General features: G+C 47.6%; 1 protein-coding gene across 5 annotated transcripts; it reads left to right on the top strand.

The window, feature by feature from the left end:
• Nucleotides 1-740: 740 nt before the first annotated feature.
• On the top strand, nt 741-24,373 carry LOC102947924 (cathepsin S-like). 5 transcript variants are annotated; one of them, XR_006287291.1, is made up of 10 exons: nt 766-952; nt 1,982-2,124; nt 3,320-3,442; nt 5,113-5,262; nt 5,343-5,567; nt 7,612-7,777; nt 19,446-19,548; nt 19,788-23,386; nt 23,618-23,709; nt 24,311-24,373. XR_006287291.1 is itself a non-coding variant. In XM_027830327.3 (8 exons), exons 2-8 carry the CDS (start codon nt 1,993-1,995, stop codon nt 19,885-19,887), a joined length of 999 nt encoding a protein of 332 aa, XP_027686128.2. In that variant the 5' UTR covers nt 741-952; nt 1,982-1,992; the 3' UTR covers nt 19,888-24,373. The 5 variants fall into 5 exon arrangements, 3 of the variants coding, with proteins under 3 accessions (XP_027686128.2, XP_037739503.1, XP_037739504.1); XR_006287290.1 differs by having other exon boundaries at nt 19,788-23,709; XM_027830327.3 differs by having other exon boundaries at nt 741-952; nt 19,788-24,373.
• The last annotated feature ends 1,360 nt before the right edge of the window (nt 24,374-25,733 follow it).

Genomic DNA, 25,733 nt, shown 5'->3' with positions numbered 1-25,733 from the left:
CTGAGCCCTGTGCACCCAGGGAATTGCCTGGATGCCTCTGAAAATCCCACTCCATGCTGGGTGCTCAGACAGTTGAAGATCAATTAGAAACTGGCTTAGTGACCATGCTGGGTGCCCAATTGCCAGTAAAGCTGGTCCGGGACTGGAAGTCCTGTTCCTTCTAATTTTTGACAGGCCGTGCGTGCAAAAAATTTCTTCTGTGCAAATTTTAGTGCACGCGGTGTTTCGCCGTGTGCGCGCGGTTTAGGATCTTGCACAGAGCTTAGATGGAACAGTGACTGGGACTCAGGACACCTGGGTTCTAGTCCCTGCTGTACCACAGCCTGGCTGTGTGACCTTGGGCAAATTGCTTCCCTGATCTGTGCCTCAGTTTTCCCTTTGTCTGTCTTGTCTATTTAGCTTGTGAGCTCAGGGAGGCAGGCTCTGTCTTTCCCTCTGTGTTCATGCAGAACCCTGCACAACAGGGCCCTGATCTCAGCTGGGATCTCTAGGTTTTACCATAATACTGATGATAACTTAAACCCCAAAAGGGAGGTCCCAGCAACTGTTTGCACCTGTCTGAGCTTTTGAAAATGTTGACCCTACTAGTTTATTTTTTAACTCTCCTAATCATGTGCTGTAGGGTCTGGGAAGGGAAGGAAAAACACCTGATTTTAGTGGTCCAGGGCTGGGGACTGAAAATCAGCCTGCAGCCGTAGTGAACATCCCTGTTTTGATACAGTCACAGTAAAAGTGAAAGCAGAGGTCCTGCCATTTCCCCATTCACAGTCCGCTGTGATGAGCCTGGCAGGGCAAACCGAACTCCTTCTTCTCGGCATGCAGTCAGAGCAGGAAGGGTGTTAGGGTTCACTCAGGAGCCAACCTTGGGAGGAGAATTTGGGGGAATTCTTGCTGCCTGCTGATCAGTTCAGGATTCCTGCCTAGAAATCTCCACCGGGCGAACTCCCGTCAGGTATGTTTGGCTTTTTCTTTTCCCCTCTGTACTTTAAATCTCCTCTTCGTCGTGTTTGGAACCATGTGAGGAATTTTGCTAGTAGAGAGTTTGCATCTGCAGACACCCGCATGTGTCAGTCTTCTCTTTCTATCCCCACATACACCTCTCTCTCTTCCAATAACCCCCTCTATCTATCTGTTCAACACCCTCTCTCTCACTTGCCATACACCCTCTCTATCTATTCTCATACACCCTCTCTGTCTCCCTCTCTCAGTCTGTCTTTCTAGCCCCGTACACCCCTCCATCTTCCTATCTAGGCTGGAGTGTTCAAAAGAACCTAGGGGAGTTAGCAAAAAGAAAAGGAGGACTTGTGGCACCTAACAGACTAACAAATTTATTACAGCATAAGCTTTCGTGAGCTACTAAGTGGGATTTGGGTGCCTAACTCCCTTGAAAATCGCTTGGGCTCCTTTGAAAATCCAAGCCCTCTTCACCTAAATCTCTCTGGGCCAAATCCTCAGCCGGTGTAAATCAGCTTTGCTCTAGTGATCACAATGGAACGACACCAGTTTATACCACCTAGGGATCAAACTCATTGACCTCAGTGAAGCTACATCAATTCCCACCCCAGCTGGGAATGTCTCTGACTTTCGCTAGCTCTGTCCCTCCCTCCCCGCTGTATCCCTTATACCAGGCTCTGATGCCCAGGTCCAGGTCCAAGATCCAGTTCAGGAGCTGTGGAAGTACCCGGGGGATATTATCCATTCACCTAGCTCTGTTTTCCTTTCACGTCTGTTGTTGTCGTATGGGGTTCCAGGAAGCCCCTTCCCCTGCCCCCTCGCCCCAAGAGGTACAAGTGCGAGAGCTGCTGCAGGGTCAGGGTTTGCTTCTTGACGCTTTGCTCCTGGCAGAGAGAGCGGAGAAATCTCAGCAAGTCAGTGTTGGATCTTTTGCACCATCACTGAGTGGAGGAAATTGAGACACTTGACTTAACCATGCAGATATTATCTTTCACCAGCCTGCTCTTTTTTTTTTTTTTTTTTCTAGCCGTTGCTAGAATGAAGCTGTTGCTTTGTATCTTCCTGGCCTCTCTTGCTTCTGCTGCTACTGCACATCTACACTCAGACCCGACGCTGGACAACCACTGGGAGCTCTGGAAGAAAACCTATGGCAAGCAATACAGCCACAAGGTGGGGTCTGTGCAGCTGTGGGTTCGAAGTGGGGGAGGGGGATTTCCATCACCATCTCCCCTCCGGTCAGCAGGTATCCAGGACCTTGGCATGCCAGCCCTCCGGCAGCTCTCACTGAGATCGGTGCCTCCTGCTCCTCTCCTGGAGACTGTAAAGCTCTCTCTGCTTTCAGAAGTGCATTCAGCTTCAATGAGCATTGGGCCCTGTATGTACCCTCCACCTTGCCGAAACCATCCCAGGGGGTTAGCTGATTTCTTAAAGCGTGTTTTTTGGAATATATTAGAGCCAGGTGACATATTTCACACAACCTTTTTTTTCGGGGTGGAAAAATGCAGGTTTAGGTTGACAGAAACAATTGGGGAATTCGGCTCGATTCTGGCAAATTGTTTTGGTCGAATAAAAACAATAAAATGGGAAGGTGGGAAAAAGTGATTCATTTCAGCGTTTAATAAATGAACCGTTTTGACTTTTCCTTTTGGAAAGCCATTTTGTCTTGGAATTTCCCTCCATTTTATTAACAATAACTAAATAAAAGGATTTAAAAAGCCCTAAATTGAAACAAAATGTTTGACCCAAGTCCAAAGATCTTCAAGTGATTTTTAAAACATTGTTTGGTTTGGCTGCCAAACCAAAAAGTCAGTGATTTGCACAGCTGTAAGCTGTATTGTGAATGTTCGATTATTGATACTGTTTTGCATCCTAACTGTATGTTCAGCTCCTTAATTACTTTGGCTTAGTTGAAGGCCCCGACTGCTTGGGGTCATTAGCGAATCCTACAGTACTTTCCTCCTAAATTACAAGGTATCATCACTGTCCTGGTGGCAATTACATTCTGCCTCCCTATAGTTCCCCCTGATGATTTAAGTGGATACAATGTGATTCTTCTCTTCTTGTCCTACCCTGTTGTTTAGCGTTGCTGTGTGCTGTTAAAAAACAGCTGCAGACCACTCCAGAACTGGCTGCATTTTGGGGCTGCGGTAGGACTCAATCTTGCCACGCTTAACTTGTTAAGACTCCCCTTGATTTCCTAGGAAGTTTTGCTTGAGTGAGTGTTGTAGGATCTGGGCAAGATTTTTGCAAAGCACTCAGGTTCCTGGGGGATAAAAAAGCACTGTAGAACTATAACCCATTTATACTGCAGATGGTTTCCTCTGGGCTACTGCATAATAACGTGGGGACTGTGCTTTGGTTCCAGAAAGAGGAAGGGGAACGGCGCGTGACCTGGGAAAAGAACCTCAAGCTCGTTATGCTGCATAACCTCGAGCACTCACTGGGGCTGCATTCCTATGAGCTGGGCATGAACCACCTGGCAGACATGGTAAGTTTAAAAAAAATATCACTTCAGACCAAGTGACTGGGGATCTGGGAATTATCTGTATTGCCCTTGGGGTGCCGTGGCCAGAGAATGTAACTGAATCAGGGGCATGTAAGTGTGTGGGACTCACCCCTACGGCACCTCCTGCTGGTGTCCTGGGAATTAGCTCTATTTCCAGCTTTGGAGCACCCTCTGCAGGCCAGCGTCCCACTTACGCTGGGCCCCCGTGTCCCTCCCAGACCCGGTGCCCTTTGTATGCCAGGGTGCTGCCCCCTGGCAGTAACCCCTCACCTGCAGGGTCTCCCCACCCAGGGGAACCCCCACCCCCTATCGTAACTCGCCTCAGTCTTTGGCTACTGCCCCGTCACTATCTAGCCCCCGTTCATGGAGGCTGACTGCAGTATATAAGCCACTCCTCACAGGCAAGGTTGGGTTTGGACCTGCTGCCTCTGCCTACCCGTGGGCTGCCCCCTGCAACCGCAGTACCTAACTGGCCTTCAACTAGGCTGCAGCCTTGGGGGTTTCCAGGCCAGAGCTCCCCAGCTCCTTTGGCCTTTCCCCAGCCCTGCTCCACTCTGGGCACTTGGCTAGGCTCCCCAGCAGCCAGGCCCTTCTCTCTCTACAGGCAGAGGGGGTGTCTGTTTGGACTCTTGGCTCGCAGCCTCTTATAGGGGCCAGCTGGGCCTGATTGGGGCCTGGCCCCAGTTGTTGCTGCCTTCCCCAATCAGCCCAGGCTTCTTGTCCCCAGCCACAACCCTCTCCGGGGCTGTTCTAAGCCCCTTAGGGCAGGAGCGGGTGTCTACCCCGCTACAGGGTAGAATAAGCTCCAGCCAATCCAGGGTCAGTATGAGCAGTGCAGAGGGAGGCCACAAACCGCAGCACCCCTGTGCGTCCTCCAGCAGCAAACCTGCCCCCATCACCGCTCCCGAGAGCTGTGCAGATCTTTGTTCTACTTGCGTGGGTCAGGGGTGTGTGTGGGAAATCTGCCATCGGGGGGTAGTCCTGGTTTTTTAAGTGCAGGGACTCCACCCCCTGCTAGCCCGCTGCTGGTGTGATCCCTCCCCTCCCCCCAGAATGTTTCTGTACAAGTGGCATCCTCCAAGCAGCGTGACCTTGCACATACAGTGCATGTGAAGTCAAAAGTGTGGGAATCCCATTCCCGCAGGTTCCTGCTTCTCTGCCTTACTGTGTCTGCCACCCTCCCTTAGCCCCATGAGGAATGTCACGTGTGGAATAACACACAACCTGTCTGCTAGGCCATTGCGGGTTAAAGAAGTTGCTCCTTTAACTGAAATTGCAGGGGCTTGTGCTTCAGATCCCGTTACTGCCACCGCCAAGCATTCAGAACTCAGGAGTCAGGCCCCTAAAATCATGGGGGACTTAAAAATCCTGGCATTAAAAAAGAGTCTAAATCTGGGGGCTCTTTTTATTTGCCTCTGGGTTTTGTGCTTTTAAGGGTTATGTTTCCAGCAAACAAAGCTACAGCATAGGCTATTGTGTCAGCCAGGCTGATCCCCAGCATTCAGTCCTGCTCATATTTTTCACTGCATGAAGGAAAACACCGTATCAATGAACATGAGTTGAACCTGAGCCGCAGAGTTTGTATCTGAATTTCCCCACTGTACATCGAAGGGGACGTCAGTCTGAAGGGGTGTGTGTGTTCTTTTAACTAGACCAGCGAGGAAGTGGCTGCTTTGTTAACTGGAGTGAAAATTCCCCACCCACCTGACCGGAATTCCACCTACAAGCCGCGCCCTGGCAGCCAAGTGCCGGACTCAATGGACTGGAGGGACAAAGGATGTGTTACTGATGTGAAAAATCAGGTGGGAGGCTCAATCTGTTCCCTTGCTGACATGGGTACCCATCACAGCAGTGGCTCAGTGCATCTCTCTGGCTTTTTCAGGGGCCCTGTGGCGCCTGCTGGGCTTTCAGTGCTGTCGGTGCCCTAGAAGCCCAGGTGAAACTGAAAACTGGAAACCTGGTGTCTCTCAGTGCACAGAACCTAGTCGACTGTACCAGTATGTACGGGAACCAGGGCTGCAGCGGTGGATTTATGACCCAAGCCTTCCAGTACATCATTGATAATGGCGGCATTGATTCGGACGCTTCCTATCCGTACACAGCTCAGGTTGGTATCCAGGTTGGAGACAGACACAGAGAGGGTCTGTCTACACTGCACACTAAGCCTGGGTTCTGACTCAGGTTTGAGCCCAGGCTCCCTTTCCATCCTCACACAGATCAGCCTGACTCAGGTCAGCAAGTGCTCAGGCCCCAGGTCCTATGACACTGCTGAGAGAATGGGTCAGAGTCTGAGTCCTGCTGTGACTTGGGTCCAAACCTTGTCATTTTGCAGTGGGGACGCAGCTCAAGCCGCAGTCTGAAGTCAGAAAGTCTGCGTGGTGCAGTTAGCATGGCTATGAGACCTGGATCCAGCAACTGGAAACCCAGGTTTACAATGCAATGTGGATGCTCAAGCCTAGGCTTGGAAACACTGGGTATGTCTACACTGCAATGTAAGCCCAGGGTTTGAACTCAGGCTCAAGCCTCACCCCTCTTCCATCGACACACAAATTGTGCTAACTGAGGGCTCGGACCCAGGAAGGTCCAAGCCTGAGTCAAGCTGGGACTCAGGGTTCAAGCCCTATTGCTTTGCAGCATAGATGCAGCCCCACTGGATTCATGCTCTGGGAGTCCACCCAAAGTATCTCACAATCCCACAGGCCCACATTTTTTGTCCTCTGGATAGTCAAGTTTGGTGGACAGTCAAGATTTCCCATGGTGCACTGTGAACAAAGGGCTGGAGTGGCCACATTTTGTGAGGGTACTAGGAAGTGTGGGATACGGTGCTTGGACTCTGCCCTGCATAATGCAGAGTCAACGCTGGAGCCCCAGGTTGGGATCCAAGGTTCGACAATTCCTAACTTAGGGTTACAAATGAGTGTAGACGCTCAAACAGTAGGTTACCAAACCCAGGATCTGCTAATTCTAGTTCTACAAACTCTGGGCTTGCGTCGCAGAGGGTTTGAGACCCTCCCCCACTAGGTCCCAGAGCCCAGGCTCCAGCCTAAGCCCAAAGGTCTATACTGCAATTTTATAGCCCTGCAGCCTGAACCCCAAGAGCCTGAGTTAGGTGTCACAAGCCAGCTGCGGGTATTTTATTGCAGTGCAGACATAGCCTTTGTGGCTTGTTTTACTGGGTCCTTCTTTCCTGTTTGTATAAGCACAAAGATCAGGAGAAGGGATCTTCAAGGCAGTGTTCTCTAGTGGTTAGAGCAGGGGGGACTGGGAGTCAGGTCACCCGGGTTCTAATCCCAGCGCTGGCGAAGAATGGCATCTAGTGGTTAGCACAGTGGAACTTGGAGTCAGGACTCCTGGGTTGTAATCTGAGCTCTGCTTGTTCCTCACTCTTCTACTCCGTGAAACCCAGATAATGACACTTCCCTCCATCTCGGGGGTGTGTGGAGGCTTTTAATTAATTAATGTTTGCATAAGTCTCGTAGATCCGCAGATGAAAGATGCTACACAAGTGCTGCAAATTTTTATTGCTGTCATTTATTGAGTCCTCAAATTTCTTCTTACCTGAGTGATGGGAAAGGAGAGATACCAGCACTGGGGCATCTCAATTAGAGCTGGGTAAAAAATTTTTGGCACATAGTTTACCAAAAAATGCATTTTTCAGGGCACTGAAACTATGAATTCGACCCGAATTCAGCAAATATTTTTTTGGGGGAAAAAACCTGATTTCCCCTCCTCCCCCGGAAATGTTGAAATGCACTGTTTTGGCATTTCCAACATGAACCATTTTGACAGCTCATTCTGAAATGACATTCGAAAGGTTTCATTTGACCCGAACAAATTTTTTTGATTTTTTTTTTTGTTTCAGTGAAAAAATAATAACAAAAAAATTCCACTTCGATTTGAAACAGATTTTTTAAATTTTATTTTTCCGGGTAAGTCACCGAACTGAAAAACCGATTAGTCCCTCAACTCTGATCTCAATCCCTAGAGGCAGAGGGAATGCTCCAGAGGGAGCAGCAGTGGTCTAAGAAATGTGAGGGATTCAGACAACGGAGGGGAATACAAAGGAGATAAAAACAAATATTGTGAGTGGGTCAGATGCTCATGCCAGAGGCTGAAATGTCCCTGCTTCATCTGCTCTTTGCCACTGCCAGAACGGAACGTGTCACTATAACCCTGCCACGCGAGCCGCCACCTGCTCCAAGTTCGTTGAGCTCCCGTATGCCGATGAAGCAGCCCTGAAGGATGCCATAGCCAATATCGGACCTGTGTCTGTCATCATAGATGCGAAACAGCCTTCGTTTTTCCTGTACAGATCAGGTATGTTCTCTAAGCTAGAACACCTCGCGCCCGGTGCTGTACGTAGTTTGAAGCCGTGATGCCCTTGCTTTCTAAGGACTGCCTCTTTAAACTGAAAGAGGAATGTGGAGGAAGGTGCTATTTGTTCTGCAGCTTGCTGCTGAGGAGACGTGCACATTGTGCTCTTCCCATGGAGACCTGGCTTTTGTTTTCTTGTTATTTCCTGGAATCTTTTGGTTCCTCAATAAATTACAGTCATTAGAAAACAAAAACCACAGGCAGCTGAAAGCACATTTTGCATTTTGTGAGTGACACCATCACGTGATCGCTTGGTTCAATGTGTGTTACATGTCCCCCTCTAGCAGCTAGTTAGAGGATAAAAGCCTAGTACTGCTGGAAGCTAATCTCTTTTGTTCTATACATATGGTATGTCTATACTGCACACCACTGCTGGTGGCGTGCAGGGTAGGTGCAGCTACACACAGCAGTGAAAAGCGGGCTGTATCCGCACTGCGCTGTGTAGCTACCCACAGCACTGGAAGGTTCTGGCGCTGGAGGCAGTGGGAGCTGTCAGAGTTTTTCCCCACTACCTCCCGCTGCTGGAGTCTTTCCCTGTGGCAGAAAAAGGCCCCAGCAGCGGGGAGGTAACGACGTATGACACTGCAAAAACGAGCAGTGCAGATGGGGGAGGCCCTGCTTGGGCGTGTAGAGAGCCATGTAGGGCATATACCCTAAGGGTTCAGGTTTGTCTTTACTCCCCTAAGCCGTCTACCCTGCTGTTTATGCGGGGTGTGTGTGTAGTGTATACAGTCTACACGCTGCCATAAGGAGTGTGCAGTGTGGACATACCCTTACATTGGAAGCTCTTTGGGGCAGGGACGATCCTTTTGTTCTGCGTTTGTACAGCGCCATGGGGCCCTGGTCTATGTCTGGGGCTGGCAGGTGCTCCTGTGACACAGATTAATGGTAACAACAAATGACCAGAGATGCTCCTTTAGGTCGAAAGGTGCTTCAAGGGCTAATGACCCTGGGTTCAATTCCTGCTGGTGTCTTACAGGGTGTCATTAAAATAGCACCCCAGCGTGGACCCTTCACTCATGTTCATGCAATGCCAGTGTGCCGGGGTGGGCAGCAGGGACTGGGACTTCTGGATCTTAACGCATCAGTCTTTCTTGCTGGAGCTAAAAGACCCAACCTCTTTTAGCCAAGGCTGTGGCAGGCTCATCAACCTTTCTGTGGCCCGGCCACCACTAGATGGGGACAGAACACCCCACTGAGTGGACATGGCTTACATTAACCTGTGCTTTTTAAAATTTGTTCTGTGGGTTGTATTTACTTTCTCCCTAATGAGTGCACGCCCACTTTTGAGGAGTCCATTCGGTACAACCTCTAGTGTCCAATAGCTTCCCTCCCTCCCCAGCCCACTGGCTCAAGGTCCAGAGTAGCCAGAAGGATCCCATGTGTAATATGGGGAGTGGGTTAACCTTCAATACCTTTGCCTCCAGGGACTGTTGGTGTGCAATTTTGACAACAATTTCTCCCATTAACAAGTCTGGTTTACAATACTGGAAACATATTGCATCCATTCATATTGATAAGTGTCAAACAATGATCTCTTTCTTTTTTTTTAACAAATGCATCAAACCCTTAATATTTCCCAATATGACCCAGAACATTTTGTGTTCCAAAGTAGCTAGTGCAAGTATCTGCATTTCAGCGCATCCCATAGCTATGGCTGTGTAGTTTCCTATTTCTAATATTTTTTTTTCTTATGGATAAGCCATGTGGTAGTATTAAGCCATTACTAAAGATTCCATTGGCCCTTTAGGTTACCCAGACCAATTTGGACCAAGTCTACATTGGCATGTACTTGTTTTTGTATCAGGCTGTCCTGTAGCTGGGACAGAGAGCTTAATTTATTTTTAAGTCCCTGCAGGTCTTCAGTATTTTTTTTTTTTTAAACACACAACAGTGCTAGCAACAAGACAAAACACAAGACAAAACATAGAACACAAAACACCATTTCTATTGTGACAGTAGATTCATGGTATTGGGTGCTTTTCAGCTGGCATCAGCTTTTCCTGATTTTTCTGAAAGACAAAAAACATGTTTCTACAGCTTTTGGGGTGGCAGCTTATTGCTTAAAATATTTCTTTTACAAATACCCTTGCTGATTGCAGGCAAAACAGAGGAATTGCCCCCACATTTTCCTGTGTTTGGTCTATAGGCAGGCCAGGTTTCAATGGCTTTTATCTTTTAAGGGTTATGGGGAAATTATCCCACTGTTTAGTCATTAAATCCCTGAGTTTTCCTTCTTATACAGCAGACCAAGTTTATAATGTTTTTCCTGCTGTGTTAAGCTTTAAGTTTTATTTACAGGTAATAACTGAGAAGCATCATTACCATACAACCTTAAAGGGTTTTTCCAAAAATCATACACACTATACGTTGTTACAGGGATACTTCTTATCATTAAATTTATTAAAATTATCTTGTTATCCCATGCTTTTTATTTAGACAATTTGTTTGCTGACCAGGTGTGTCCTTTATCTGCAGCTCCTTTGTGCTGCTAATTCTTTCCTTCCTTTATCATTAATAATTTGCATTTTCCCAGAAGCTTCCTGCTTTTGGATTTAAAGCCATCAGCAGCTCAGAGACTCTATCTTAAAAGGGACACAATCAACTTTCACCAGAGTTTTGATTACTTTTAACTTCTGCTTCCAAAACACACAGCAATCTGAAAAAAAACAACCCAACCTATTGTGGCTCCCTTTGGAGCCCTAATAGCATTTTAATTAAGTAGCATGGTATGTTTGAATTTCTTTTGCCCCTTCTACAATATAAACTGCACATGTTCTGGGGCAAATGCACATTCCTTCCATAGTTTAACTTCTATAATATTATCCAGATCCATTTTTACATAAGGTGTCACTATTTCTTTTTTTGCTTACAGAGGTTTCATGTACCTTTATCAAAGTGACAGTCTGATTACTCAGAGCCATTTTAAGACTCAGTGTTTCTAACATTGCTTCTTTTTGTTTTGTGCACCTCACCCCTGCTGTTGCTTCAGAGGGGCACTGTCTTTTTTTAATTTTTTTTTTTATTACCACTCATCTGCTATTTTGTTACAAAAACAAACAAACAAAAAGAATCCAGAATTATTTTTTTATATATTCTCCTGATTTTGACTGCCCTGCTGCAGCCACAACTTAAAAACATTTTAAATTTTGTAAAGCATTGAGTTACCTTTTAAGGATTAAATGCCAAAGCCAAACAACACTAATTACCTGTGTCCAGCAAAAAGGTCTGTCAGTTTTGCAACTTTGAATTAAAGAGTCAAATGGATTTTTAGTGGCATTATTTAAAACAAAAACAAAACCAACTGGTCCTTAGAACTTTACATATTTACACACACACAGATTGATACATACACGTTTTCTTTTCCTTAACATCCCTTCCACACTGCTCTTTTTTTTTTTTTTACATCTTACATTCCCTTTATACATTTGAGGCAGCTAAGTTCCAACAGAACCCCCTTATGTTCTTTTAGCAAATTTGACTAAATTGTCCAGTCAAATGATTTTAATCAGATAAAAGAAAAGGAGGACTTGTGGCACCTTAGAGACTAACCAATTTATTTGAGCATGAGCTTTCGTGAGCTACAGCTCACTTCATGCATCCGATGAAGTGAGCTGTAGCTCACGAAAGCTCATGCTCAAATAAATTGGTTAGTCTCTAAGGTGCCACAAGTCCTCCTTTTCTTTTTGCGAATACAGACTAACACGGCTGTTACTCTGAAACCTGTCATTTAATCAGATAGTTTATTTTTGCCTGGCTAATTTACAGACATTCCTTTGGAAAAGGGCCCATTTTTCTTTCAGAATGTCTGCAAAGAAACCAAGAATGCTCTTTCTCTAACACTTTTCCTTTTTAACATTTTCACAAAGTTTAGCTGCTTAATTCCCTCCAGCCTCTGCAGAGTTAACTTTTTTTTTACTCTCTTTTCTCTTTGTAATTATGCCTGGGGGTGCCGTACATAGGACCTTCTCCCCCTTTACCTGCCTCCCTCCAGCCTCTGCAGAGTTAACTTTTTCACTCTTTTTGTATTCCTGGAGTGCCTCTTTCACTATTTTCAGCTGGCTTTGGGTATTTGTAGCCAGCACCTTCCAATTGTCTGCTCCCTTTTCCATTTGTGCCTTTTCCTCTTTACATGAGGACAAGGGGAGGGAAGAATCCTTACATGCCTCCCACAACAACCAAATTGCTGCCGCATCTCTTTTGGCAGCACTAGAAGGTTTGTATATGAGGATATACTGAGCCAATCTATCCTCTAGGTCCGAAATAGTGCAGACATCAGCTGGGGCTTGTTTAGTCCAAGGACTGTGCCCAAATTTTTGAAGGATTTGTTTAAAAGGTGTAATTTCTTTAACAAAAGGTGAGGTTGGAGTTCCTTCTGACTCCATTCCTCCCTCTGGTACTGGCTTACCCTGTTTTCTTTTAAACATCTTAACATGGATATTTCAATCTCTTTGTCACTGCTGGTATTACTTAGCAAGTGACACAGCCTAGATTCTGAAATCATAGCTTAATCTATGCGTTTTTCCCCTGCTACCTTCCCGGAGGCCAGCAGGTCCAGTTAACCTATTTCTCCCTGCTACCTTCTCGGAGGCCAGCAGGTCCGGTTAACCTGTTCTTCCCTGCTACCTTCTCGGAGGCCAGCAGGTCCCCTGCTACCTTCCCGGAGGCCGGCAGGTCTAGTTTGTTCTGTTTTCCCTGCTACCTTCTCGGAGGCCAGCAGGTCCCCTGCTACCTTCCTGGAGGCCAGCAGGTCTGGTTAACTTAATAGAAATGCCTAGCTCAATAGAGCTGGCGGTGTGCACACCAATATTTACAATAACTGAGGTTTTTTACCAATATTCCCCCTTTCGCATTTCTCCACCAAAATGTTATACCAATAAATTAATAACCAGCAGGATCTTATTAAAGGGAAAAAGGCAAAATACCACATTTATTGTGACTACAGAAAGAATCATAGTAAGCAGTTAGTTATAGCTATAACATTCCATTCAATCTCCTATTTATTCACACATTCATTCATACAAACACAGACACACAGGTTCTGCAAGGTTGTTATCATAGTTACCAGCCTTCGAGTTGCTCATGCCAAGCCACTGGCCAGGTGGCCTGGACATGAGGAGGGAGCAGGGCCTTGTCAGATGCTCATCTCATGCTCCTGGAAGTTGGTTTGCAGAATCAGACCCCAAAGTTCTCACTTTTTAGAGTCTATTTTTATAGGAATTTCTTCCTATGCCAGTCTATGGGAATTGCTTCATCATGCTGTTGCTGAATCAATCAGCAGATGGCACATTCCTGACGGCTCCGTGCTGCTAGATGTTATCTTGTTCTTTGGTTCTCCCATTCTTGAGGCTGTTGGGTGGATTCAAGTCTGCCCGCCGGGGGGTTCTCTGGTTATTTCCACTTATCGCCTTCTTCAGCCGATGGACACTGGATTCTTAGGCTGGCACCTCCCTGATCATTCAGTTATTATCCACACCAAGCATCCATCCACATACATCCTCTATCTCTATTTTAATCACAATTGTTAATACAAGAAAAGGGCGGGGAGTCTCTGGGTGCTGGTTCTGTTGTTACAGAGTATTGCTTTGAGTCTCTCTCTCTGTGAATTGCTTTGAGAACAGACTCTGTCTTAGAATGTACTAACACAATTAGCAGCTTGCAAGTTTCACACATAGAGGGAGAGAAACAGTACCAAAAACCAAGAGACCTCTTAATTAGTAATACCCTGGAATTTAAACTATGGGGAATCAAACTCATTTGTGATTTTAATACAGAACTTCTTTAATATGATCCAACATAATCCCCCTTTTGACACTAAGATTTATAATCGTCAGTGTCACTTTCTATGTAGCCTATTCAAGAGAAAGTACTGTGAGGCAATTTGAGTGTGTGATTCCAATTCATGCCACATACACGATCCTAGTGGTGTATCTTTACTACAAGGTTCTGGGGCAATAGGCAAGGTGAGGCACACCGACTTTTGAGGAGTCCATTCAGTACAACCTCTAGTGTCCAATAGCTTCCCTCTCTCCCCAGCCCACTGGCTCAAGGTCCAGAATAGCCAGAAGGATCCCATGTGTAATATGGGGAGTGGGTTAACCTTCAATACCTTTGCCTCCAGGGACTGTTGGTGTGCAATTTTGACAACAATTTCTCCCATTAACAAGTCTGGTTTACAATACTGGAAACATATTGCATCCATTCATATTGATAAGTGTCAAACAATGATCTCTTTCTTTTTTTTTAACAAATGCATCAAACCCTTAATATTTCCCAATATGACCCAGAACATTTTGTGTTCCAAAGTAGCTAGTGCAAGTATCTGCATTTCAGCGCATCCCATAGCTATGGCTGTGTAGTTTCCTATTTCTAATATTTTTTTTTTCTTATGGATAAGCCATGTGGTAGTATTAAGCCATTACTAAAGATTCCATCGGCCTTTTAGGTTACCCAGACCAATTTGGACCAAGTCTACATTGGCATGTACTTGTTTTTGTATCAGGCTGTCCTGTAGCTGGGACAGAAAGCTTAATTTATTTTTAAGTTCCTGCAGGTCTTCAGTATTTTTTTTTTTAAACACACAACAGTGCTAGCAACAAGACAAAACACAAGACAAAACATAGAACACAAAACACAATTTCTGTTGTGACAGTAGATTCATGGTATTGGGTGCTTGCTTTTCAGCTGGCATCAGCTTTTCCTGATTTTTCTGAAAGACAAAAAACATGTTTCTACAGCTTTTGGGGTGGCAGCTTATTGCTTAAAATATTTCTTTTACAAATACCCTTGCTGATTGCAGGCAAAACAGAGGAATTGCCCCCACATTTTCCTGTGTTTGGTCTATAGGCAGGCCAGGTTTCAATGGCTTTTATCTTTTAAGGGTTATGGGGAAATTATCCCACTGTTTAGTCATTAAATCCCTGAGTTTTCCTTCTTATACAGCAGACCGAGTTTATAATGTTTTTCCTGCTGTGTTAAGCTTTAAGTTTTATTTACAGGTAATAACTGAGAAGCATCATTACCATACAACCTTAAAGGGTTTTTCCAAAAATCATACACACTATATGTTGTTACAGGGATACTTCTTATCATTAAATTTATTAAAATTATCTTGTTATCCCATGCTTTTTATTTAGACATTTTGTTTGCTGACCAGGTGTGTCCTTTATCTGCAGCTCCTTTGTGCTGCTAATTCTTTCCTTCCTTTATCATTAATAATTTGCATTTTCCCAGAAGCTTCCTGCTTTTGGATTTAAAGCCATCAGCAGCTCAGAGACTCTTATCTTAAAAGGGACACAATCAACTTTCACCAGAGTTTTGATTACTTTTAACTTTTGCTTCCAAAACACACAGCAATCTGAAAAAAAACCCCCAACCTATTGTGGCTCCCTTTGGAGCCCTAATAGCATTTTAATTAAGTAGCATGGTATGTTTGAATTTCTTTTGCCCCTTCTACAATATAAACTGCACATGTTCTGGGGCAAATGCACATTCCTTCCATAGTTTAACTTCTATAATATTATCCAGATCCATTTTTACATAAGGTGTCACTGTTTCTTTTTTTGCTTACAGAGGTTTCATGTACCTTTATCAAAGTGACAGTCTGATTACTCAGAGCCATTTTAAGACTCAGTGTTTCTAACATTGCTTCTTTTTGTTTTGTGCACCTCACCCCTGCTGTTGCTTCAGAGGGGCACTGTCTTTTTTTAATTTTTTTTTTTTACTACCACTCTCATCTGCTATTTTGTTACAAAAACAAACAAACAAAAAACAAACAAACAAAAAGAATCCAGAATTTTTTTTTTATATTCTCCTGATTTTGACTGCCCTGCTGCAGCCACAACTTAAAAACATTTTAAATTTTGTAAAGCATTGAGTTACCTTTTAAGGGTTAAATGCCAAAGCCAAACAACACTAATTACCTGTGTCTAGCAAAAAGGTCTGTCAGTTTTGCAACTTTGAATTAAAGAGTCAAATGGATTTTTAGTGGCATTATTTAAAACAAAAACAAAACCAACTGGTCCTTAGAACTTTACATATTTACACACACACAGATAGATACATACACGTTTTCTTTTCCTTAACATCCCTTCCACACTGCTCTTTTTTTTTTTTTTTACATCTTATATTCCCTTTATACATTTGAGGCAGCTAAGTTCCAATAGAACCCCCTTATGTTCTTTTAGCAAATTTGACTAAATTGTCCAGTCAAATGATTTTAATCAGATAGTTTATTTTTGCCTGGCTAATTTACAGACATTCCTTTGGAAAAGGGCCCATATTTCTTTCAGAATGTCTGCAAAGAAACCAAGAATGCTCTTTCTCTAACACTTTTCCTTTTTAACATTTTCACAAAGTTTAGCAGCTTAATTCCCTCCAGCCTCTGCAGAGTTAACTTTTTTTTTACTCTCTTTTCTCTTTGTAATTATGCCTGGGGGTGCCGTACATAGAACCTTCTCCCCCTTTACCTGCCTCCCTCCAGCCTCTGCAGAGTTAACTTTTTCACTCTTTTTGTATTCCTGGAGTGCCTCTTTCACTATTTTCAGCTGGCTTTGGGTATTTGTAGCCAGCACCTTCCAATTGTCTGCTCCCTTTTCCATTTGTGCCTTTTCCTCTTTACATGAGGACAAGCGGAGGGAAGAATCCTTACATGCCTCCCACAACAACCAAATTGCTGCTGCATCTCTTTTGGCAGCACTAGAAGGTTTATATATGAGGATATACTGAGCCAATCGATCCTCTAGGTCCGAAATAGTGCAGACATCAGCTAGGGCTTGTTTAGTCCAAGGACTGTGCCCAAATTTTTGAAGGATTTGTTTAAAAGGTGTAATTTCTTTAACAAAAGGTGAGGTTGGAGTTCCTTCTGACTCCATTCCTCCCTCTGGTACTGGCTTACCCTGTTTTCTTTTAAACATCTTAACATGGATATTTCAATCTCTTTGTCACTGCTGGTATTACTTAGCAAGTGACACAGCCTAGATTCTGAAATCATAGCTTAATCTATGCGTTTTTCCCCTGCTACCTTCCCGGAGGCCAGCAGGTCCAGTTAACCTATTTCTCCCTGCTACCTTCTCGGAGGCCAGCAGGTCCGGTTAACCTGTTCTTCCCTGCTACCTTCTCGGAGGCCAGCAGGTCCCCTGCTACCTTCCCGGAGGCCAGCAGGTCTGGTTAACCTATTTCTCCCTGCTACCTTCTCGGAGGCCAGCAGGTCCGGTTAACCTGTTCTTCCCTGCTACCTTCTCGGAGGCCAGCAGGTCCCCTGCTACCTTCCCGGAGGCTGGCAGGTCTAGTTTGTTCTGTTTTCCCTGCTACCTTCTCGGAGGCCAGCAGGTCCCCTGCTACCTTCCCAGAGGCCAGCAGGTCTGGTTTAATCTGTTTTCCCTGTTACCTTCTCGGAGGCCAGCAGGTCCCCTGCTACCTTCCCGGAGGCCAGCAGGTCTGGTTAACCTAATAGAAATGCCTAGCTCAATAGAGCTGGCGGTGTGCACACCAATATTTACAATAACTGAGGTTTTTTACCAATATTCCCCCTTTCGCATTTCTCCACCAAAATGTTATACCAATAAAATAAAAACCAGCAGGATCTTATTAAAGGGAAAAAGGCAAAATACCACATTTATTGTGACTACAGAAAGAATCATAGTAAGCAGTTAGTTATAGCTATAACATTCCATTCAATCTCCTATTTATTCACACATTCATTCATACAAACACAGACACACAGGTTCTGCAAGGTTGTTATCATAGTTACCAGCCTTCGAGTTGCTCATGCCAAGCCACTGGCCAGGTGGCCTGGACATGAGGAGGGAGCAGGGCCTTGTCAGATGCTCATCTCATGCTCCTGGAAGTTGGTTTGCAGAATCAGACCCCAAAGTTCTCACTTTTTAGAGTCTATTTTTATAGGAATTTCTTCCTATGCCAGTCTATGGGAATTGCTTCATCATGCTGTTGCTGAATCAATCAGCAGATGGCACATTCCTGACGGCTCCGTGCTGCTAGATGTTATCTTGTTCTTTGGTTCTCCCATTCTTGAGGCTGTTGGGTGGATTCCAGTCTGCCCTCCGGGGGGTCCTCTGGTTATTTCCACTTATCGCCTTCTTCAGCCGATGGACACTGGATTCTTAGGCTGGCACCTCCCTGATCATTCAGTTATTATCCACACCAAGCATCCAACCACATACATCCTCTATCTCTATTTTAATCACAATTGTTAATACAACAAAAGGGCGGGGAGTCTCTGGGTGCTGGTTCTGTTGTTACAGAGTATTGCTTTGAGTCTCTCTCTCTGTGAATTGCTTTGAGAACAGACTCTGTCTTAGAATGTACTAACACAATTAGCAGCTTGCAAGTTTCACACATAGAGGGAGAGAAACAGTACCAAAAACCAAGAGACCTCTGAATTATTAATACCCTGGAATTTAAACTATGGGGAATCAAACTCATTTGTGATTTTAATACAGAACTTCTTTAATATGATCCAACATGTAGGGGGTCTGAGTCCAGTTCTTGGGGGTAGGTGCCCACCTCACACAAGGCAAGTTGGCCGCTGTCACGGAGTGCCCGGGCGATGCTCTGGAACTGCTCCCCATGAAGCCAGTCAGGACTCTGGGGCAGTCGCCTTCCGGTGAGCAGCCTGTCCGCAGGGCACACAGCTCACCCAGCTTCCACCTTCCTGGGTCTGACCTCAGAGCATTCAGCATCCTCTGCCCCTCCGTGCGCTTCCCACAGCGAGTCCGCTTAGGCGGGGCTCCTGGGGAAGCCAGAGGGTCCTGCACCCCAACTTCGCAGTCAGACGTGACTCTCAGCCAGCCAGTAAAACAGAGGTTTATTAGACGACAGGAACATGGTCTAACACTGAGCTTGTAGGTGCAGAGAACAGGACCCCTCAGCTGGGTCCATTTTGGGGGGCAGTGAGCCAGACAACCACGTCTGCACTTCACTCCATGTCCTAGCCAGCCCCAAACTGAAACTCCCTCCAGCCCCTCCTCCTCTCGGCTTTGTTCCTTTCCCGGGCCAGGAGGTCACCTGATTCCTTTGTTCTCCAACCCTCTAGCTCTCACCTTGCAGGGGGGAAGGGCCCAGGCCATCAGTTGCCAGGAAACAGGGTGTCGGCCATTCTCTGTGTCCAGACCCCTGTACACACCTGCCCTCTAGGGCTCTGCAGTGATCATACACCCTTACCCCACCACCTAGATACTTAAGAACTGCATAGGGGAAACTGAGGCACCCCCACAATATTCGGAGGAAACATTAAGAACAGTCCCACTTCGTCACAGCCGCCTCAGTAGGAAAGCCATTGATTGGACAGAAACTAAACTTCCCAGTGGACAGCGCGCTGGACTGGGGCTTAGGAGAGCTGGGTTCTATTCCAAGGGCAAGTCACTTCCCCCTCTGTGCCTCCGTGTCCCCATCTGCACAATGGAGATAATGAGACTTTGTGATCTACGATGAAAAGAGTGAGGGATTGTTATTCTTACCCCCCTTATAGGGGACCAGGATAGAGGCATGTTGGTACCATGTGGGTGCTGTTGCTTACAACAGCTTTACTGAACAGAGAAGTCCCTGCCGGCCTTTTTTTCCTCCCTTGTGATTGCGCATTCTTTCCTTCCAGGAGTCTACGATGATCCACGATGCACTCTCGAGACGAATCATGCGGTTCTGGTTATCGGCTATGGCACCCTGGATGGGAAGGACTTTTGGCTTGTGAAAAACAGGTAAAAGAAAGTCCATCACTGAGCTGTATTTATCTATAGAATAACATGCTCCTGGGATATGCGTGGGGTATAAGTGAGCTGTGTAGAGCTGTGCACGTATGTGTCTGTACTGATGTGAATTGGATGCCCTTTTTAAACAGCTTGAAACACATGAGAAAATGGGGGAGGGGAACCCTGCCTATAAAGAAAGGTGTTTTATTCTCTTAATGTTTAATTCTGTGTTTTTCTCCTTCCAACAGCTGGGGTGTAAAGTTCGGTGACAAAGGGTACATTCGAATGTCCAGGAACAAAAGAAACCAGTGTGGGATTGCCAGTTATGGCTCTTATCCACAAATATAGAGGGACGCTCTGCTTCAGAATGCACTCTGGAGATGTGGTCTGTTAAAGTGCGAATCTTAGCCTTGCTGTAATCTAACTGCTCTGTTTGAGAACAATGTACGGGCTGTAGTGGCAAAATCCTCCCATCAGATCCATCTGACGGACCTGAGATAAGTAGCCAAAATGATGAATGATCGTGGTTGGTCTGGTCCAGAATTTGGGCACTTGTAGCTCACTCTCCCTATCCCGCAGGGGTGTTTTCAATTGATTAATGTCTATACATTGCTTTGCGCATGTGAAGTGCTATTTCAGTGCTAAGTATTGTCACTGCCACTGTCTCAAAACGTATTGGCTGAAGGCCATGTCGCACGGATAAAGCTACTCCACGTGGTGGAGTTGCCGAAGCCACGTCAGAGGTGGAGAGGCGAAGTAGATGGATCAGCACATCCCTAGCCACATGTATGGATTTTCCCCAGTACAGGTCACAAAGCAACCTAGGAGATCAAGCAAACCATGGACATTCCTTGGAGGGGGGAATGTGTTTCCCATGGCCACACAAAATTGGGTTGGTATCTTGCAATGCTGCTCCCATAAGTCTTATGTGAAGCCATTACACACCAGCCATCAGAAACGACCTGAGATCGCCTTGTGCCGTGGAGAAGCCCAGCCATGGAACCAAGCGCTGCTGCTGTTATAAAATGTGACCTACAGAGTGAAGCCAGCCTTTGCCACCCGCAGCGCTTGGACCAAGGACACGGTGCATAGATGCCCTGCTCTACTCCACAGGCTGCAGGCTGGGGGCTCCCTGCTTCTGGATCTGACCTCCTGTGCCCTACTTTAGGGTATGATTTGCAGACACCTATTGACCGAATCCTTGCGGGATACAGTTTCAGAGTGACGTCACACATCTCTACAGCACGTGAAATGCATTCTCTTCTCTCCAATTCAGCGGTGAGGTTGCTATGACGATCCAGATGTAATCTCATCAGTAAACAATGCATGTAATAGAAATTACACATTCTCTTCTGAAAGGAAAAAAAATATATTCAATTGTCTGAGAAGGTTAGGGTCAGTCTGTTTAGCAGGGCCAGGTGTGGGATATTTAGCGAGCGACAGAAATGCAAAGCCACACTGATTACAGACGAAACAAACTCTAAGCCCTGATGCTGCAAAATCTAATTCATGAGGGTGGAGCCCTGAGTCTCTGCAAAGCCCCAAGAGGGCTCCATATGGGCACAAGGGTCTGCCTGAATTAATCAGGTTACAAGCTCAGGGCCTTAGCTAATCAAAGGGAAGCCGGCAAAAATGTGGGATCCATCAGTGTATTGCAGGGGCCAGGTAGAAAAACGATCACCAATGGGACAGTAGTGAGAAATCACATCTTTGTCAAAATGTAACCATTTGGGGAGCTTGTCCCCAGTTATTTCTTTATCTTTGTGGCTGGTTTTAGCAAAATATAATTTGTCAGTTGCAAAAAAAAATCCCCGACAAACCCACAAAAAACCCCACCAATGGATGAACGTGGAACAACTGAGCAACATCCACTCACCGTGAAATTTCATGAGATTTGCAACAACCACCAAAGTATTTTTTGCCCTCAGCTAAATTTTCAGTTGTACTTGGGTGGTTCCATGAGGCTGTCTTGTGTCACTGCTTCCCCTTATTTGCGGGGAGCGCCAGGTGAGTGACTGATGGATCTTGGGCAGCTCATGTTGCTAGGCAATATCTGACTCTATACTGTTTGTTACCTGAACGTTTAGGATGAAATTCACCCTGTGCAGAGGGCCAGCACAAGGTCTAGACGCCACTCTAGGGTGATCAGGTGCCCAGTTTTTGACTGGAAAGTCCTGTTGAAAAGGGGACCAGACAGTGTCTGGTCAGACTTACTGACTGAACACTCAAAGTCCGGTTACTGCAGGCAAGGGATGCAGGGAGGCTGCCTCCTACCTTTGTTGGGTGGCTGCAGCCCCCAGCCCCGGCTCCGCAGGTGAGTCCCTCCTGGGGATTGGTTAAATTGGGGATTGGTCCTGCTTTGAGCAGGGGGTTGGACTAGATGATCTCCTAAGGTCCCTTCCAACCCTGATATTCTATTTTATTCTATTCTATTCCCCCCAACTGCCCCTGGATTCAGGGCTCCGCCCCCCCGCCACACCAAATCTGGGGCTGTTGCTTAGTGGGTTTCTTACCCAACTTGCTGCCCCTCCCCCACTGGCTATTGGGAAACTTCCCCCAGTGGCCAGTGGACCCTGCCCTGGGAGCTGTGGGGTGGGGAAGGAGCTGGGGCCTTGTGACACCTCCAGGAGCCGGGATCCCACAGACACAGTGCTGGGGGGACCCAGCCCCAAATACTGCCCCACACCCGGAGGCCTGGGTTCCATCCCCGGCGCAGGGAGCGGGGTCATAGAATCATAGAACTGGAAGGGACCTCGAGGTCTCTAGTCCAGTCCCCTGCTGGAGTTTTTCCTAATGTCCAACCTAAATCGCCCTTGCTGCAATTTAAGCCCATTGCTTCTTGTCCTGTCCTCTGAGGTTAAAAAAGAACAATTCCTGTCCCTCCTCCTTGTAACAATTCCTTGTCCCTCCTTTTATGTACTTGAAAACTGTTCTCATGTCCCCTCTCGGTCTTCTCTTCTCCAGACTAAACAAACCCAATATTTTCAATCTTCCCTCATAGGTCACGTTTTCTAGACCTCTGATCATTCGTGTTGCTCTTCTCTGGACTTTCTCCAATTTGTCCACATCTTTCCTGAAATGTGGCGCCCAGACCTGGACACAATACTCCAGCTGAGGCCCAATCAGCGTGCAGTAGAGCAGAAGAATTACTTCTTGGGTCTTGCTTACAACACTCCTGCTAACACATCCCAGAATGATGTTTGCTTTTTTTGCAACAGCGTTACACCGTTGACTCGTATTTAGCTTGTGGTCCACTATGACCCCCAGATCCCTTTCCGCAGAAGTCCTTCCTAGGCCGTCATTTCCCATTTAGTGTGTGTGCAACTGGTTGTTCCTTCCTAAGTGGAGTACTTTGCATTTGTCCTTATTGAATTTCATCCTATTTACTTCAGACCATTTCTCTGGTTTGTCCAGATCATTTTAAATTTTAATCCTGTCCTCCAAAGCACTTGCAACCCCTCCCAGCTTGGTATCGTCCGCAAACTTTATAAGTAAAAAGAAAAGGAGGACTTGTGGCACCTTAGAGACTAACCAATTTATTTGAGCATGAGCTTTCGTGAGCTACAGCTCACTTCATCGGATGCATACTGTGGAAAATACAGAAGATGTTCTTATACATACAAACCATGAAAAAATGGGTGTTTACCACTACTGGGGGCTGCAGGGGGCGGGGTGAGGGGATTGTGGCTGAACGTCTGATCCAACACTGCCCCCCCCCCCACGTTTTTCCTCCTGATGCCCCTCCCCCAGGTGCCCATTCAGGTCTCTCTGCTGGGGCCATTGCCCAGGATCGTCATCGGGTCACTGGTGGGGATGGCGCTGGTCGGAGTCGGGGTCTGTTTCCTCTGTGAGTAACAGCCCCCACCCCTCAGGAGAGCCAGGACCCCTGGGTTCTCTCCCTGGCACGGGGAGGGGAGTGGGGTGTAGTGGGTTAGAGTGGGAGTGAGGAGAGGGGCTGGGAGCCAGGACTCCTGGGTTCTCTCCCTGGCTCTGGGAGGGGAGTGGGGTCTCGTGGTTAGAGCAGGGGGGGGCTGGGAGGCAAGGCCCCAATTCCAGCGTCTCTGATGATTCCTCCCAGACTCTTGCTGCTGGAACGAGACCCCCAGGGAGAACGAGGCACCTGTCCCAGTGTACGAGAACCTGCCCCCTACAGCCGGGCCGGGGCCAGTGGTGAGTGACAAGGGCCACCCCCACCCCCCTCTATTCCAGGCCTCGCCCCTCCTCTGCGGATGCCCCTCAGTCCAGACCCACAGCCCCCAGCCAGTTTACCCTGTCCCCTTTGGGCAGGGGTGGGGGAGGGTTACACAAACCCTGGGTCCCACTGACTCTCCCGGTTTCCCCCCCTTGAGGTCTCTGGGGTCTGGTGCTAATGCCCCTCTTGCCTCTGTTGGGGACACTGGGGCATGGCCACTAGGTAACTCGAGGGGATGGAAGACCACGAGTGTCGATGAAGCCCCCTCGCACTAGGCCCAAGTGTCCTTGGGCCCCCCCCGCCTGGAGGCACTCGCAGCAGTTATGCTGAGGATCTGCAACAATATGCTGCAGAGCCAGACTGCCTGAAACTAAGCAAGGCCAAACAGGGCAGATATGGAAGAACAATGCTGAATAAAGCAGCTTTCTGTATGGTTTAACAAATGATACAGAGCACCAGGGAACTAGCTGGGAACTGGATTGGCTGGCTATATGGATACTTAGGGCAGCTTGCCATTAGATAAGTATGCTGGGGAAAAGGATGTATAAAAGCCTGTGTAACTTCCTACTCTGGGTGCAGGATTGGAGATTTTATTCTCCCTGGACCTTTTTGCCGCTGCAAATAAACTTTTCTGCTTCTCCACCCCGTTTTGATGATTGGGTGACGCACACCGGGTAGCGAACTAACCCCTGCTGTTGTTTAGCCTCTCGGCACTGGGTGCCGGCAACACCTCTGTCTCCTCCAGGCCCAGCCCGGGAGGCCCCCTGACCCCAGCCCCATGTACGAGGTGAGCGCCGGCCCCTTGCGCTGTATCCTCCCCCCGAGGGGGTTCGGACCCAGTGAGGGGAGGGGGGAGCTGTCCCCCCACAAGCCCTATGGCTGAGAACGGGGCTGGTTATTACATTCCCCCAGGGGGGCGCAGAGTGAGCCAGAGGGGGATGAGCCGGGAGCCCCAGAGCTGACGGGAGGGGTTCTGGGGGGCCGAGCACTGGGGGGGGAGGGATGGGCCCCCTGTAGTGGGAGGGGCTGCTGGTCTTGGTGAGGAATGGGCCCCTGGTGTGGGAGGGGCTGTTGGGGCCCCACGGGGGAGGGGACTTGGCCCTCCCCTGGGGTGTCTCTGGCTGAATCGTCCCCGTTTCCCTCAGACGCTGCAGCCCCGACAGCTGGACATGTACGAGGAGCTGAAGAAATGATGCCCCGTCCTGCCCCCCCGGTGCATGCTTTCTGGCAATCTTCACAGGGAGGGTTGGGGCCCGTGTCCAGCCAACCCCTGTGTCCAGCCAACCCCTGCCCCTGACTCCCCCCCTCGACCCCCACAAGGGCGGGGGGGGGGGGGGGCCGCAGCCTGGCCCTGCAGCCGCCTGCGCAGAACGTGGAACCCGACGGCGCCACCCCCAGCCCCGCTCGGCTCAAGAGCCTCGGGGGCAGTGACCATGGGCCGGCGGCTCCCCGACCCCCCGGGGCAACGCTCCGCAACGCTGGGAACCGCAGGACGCAGCGAGTCGGACGGGCTGACACTGATGTGACCCCCCCCCCCGGCCCCGTGTGTGTCCCTGTGCCCCCTGCTGGACGGGATGGGCCCTGCTGTGGGGGTGGGGTGGGGGTGTGTGTGTATGACTCTGTGTGTGTGTATGAGTGTGGCGGTGTGTATGGGTGTGGGTGTTTGGGAGGATGGGTGGGTGGGTAGGTGAGTGGATGTGTCTATGGCTGTGTGTGGGGTGTGTGTGTGGGTGTGTATGGTGTGTACCATGGGGGTGTCTATGGGTGTGTGTATAGTGTGTGTGGGGGTGTGTGGGTGGGTGGCGTGTGTGTGTATGGGGTGTCTGTGCGGGTGTGTATGGTGTGGGTGTGGGGGTGTGGGGAGTGTTTGTGGGTGTAGGTGTGGGTGTGTGCAGGTGTGTGGGTGTGTATGGTGTGTATTGTGGGGGTGTCTATGGGTGTGTGTGCAGGCGTGTGTGGATGGGGGGTGGGGTGTGTGGGGGTGTATGGTGTGTATCGTGGG

The sequence above is a fragment of the Chelonia mydas genome, chromosome 24 (assembly GCF_015237465.2).
Source record: "Chelonia mydas isolate rCheMyd1 chromosome 24, rCheMyd1.pri.v2, whole genome shotgun sequence".
Lineage (NCBI taxonomy): Eukaryota > Metazoa > Chordata > Testudines > Cheloniidae > Chelonia > Chelonia mydas.
This window is presented reverse-complemented; position numbering and strand designations above follow the sequence as displayed.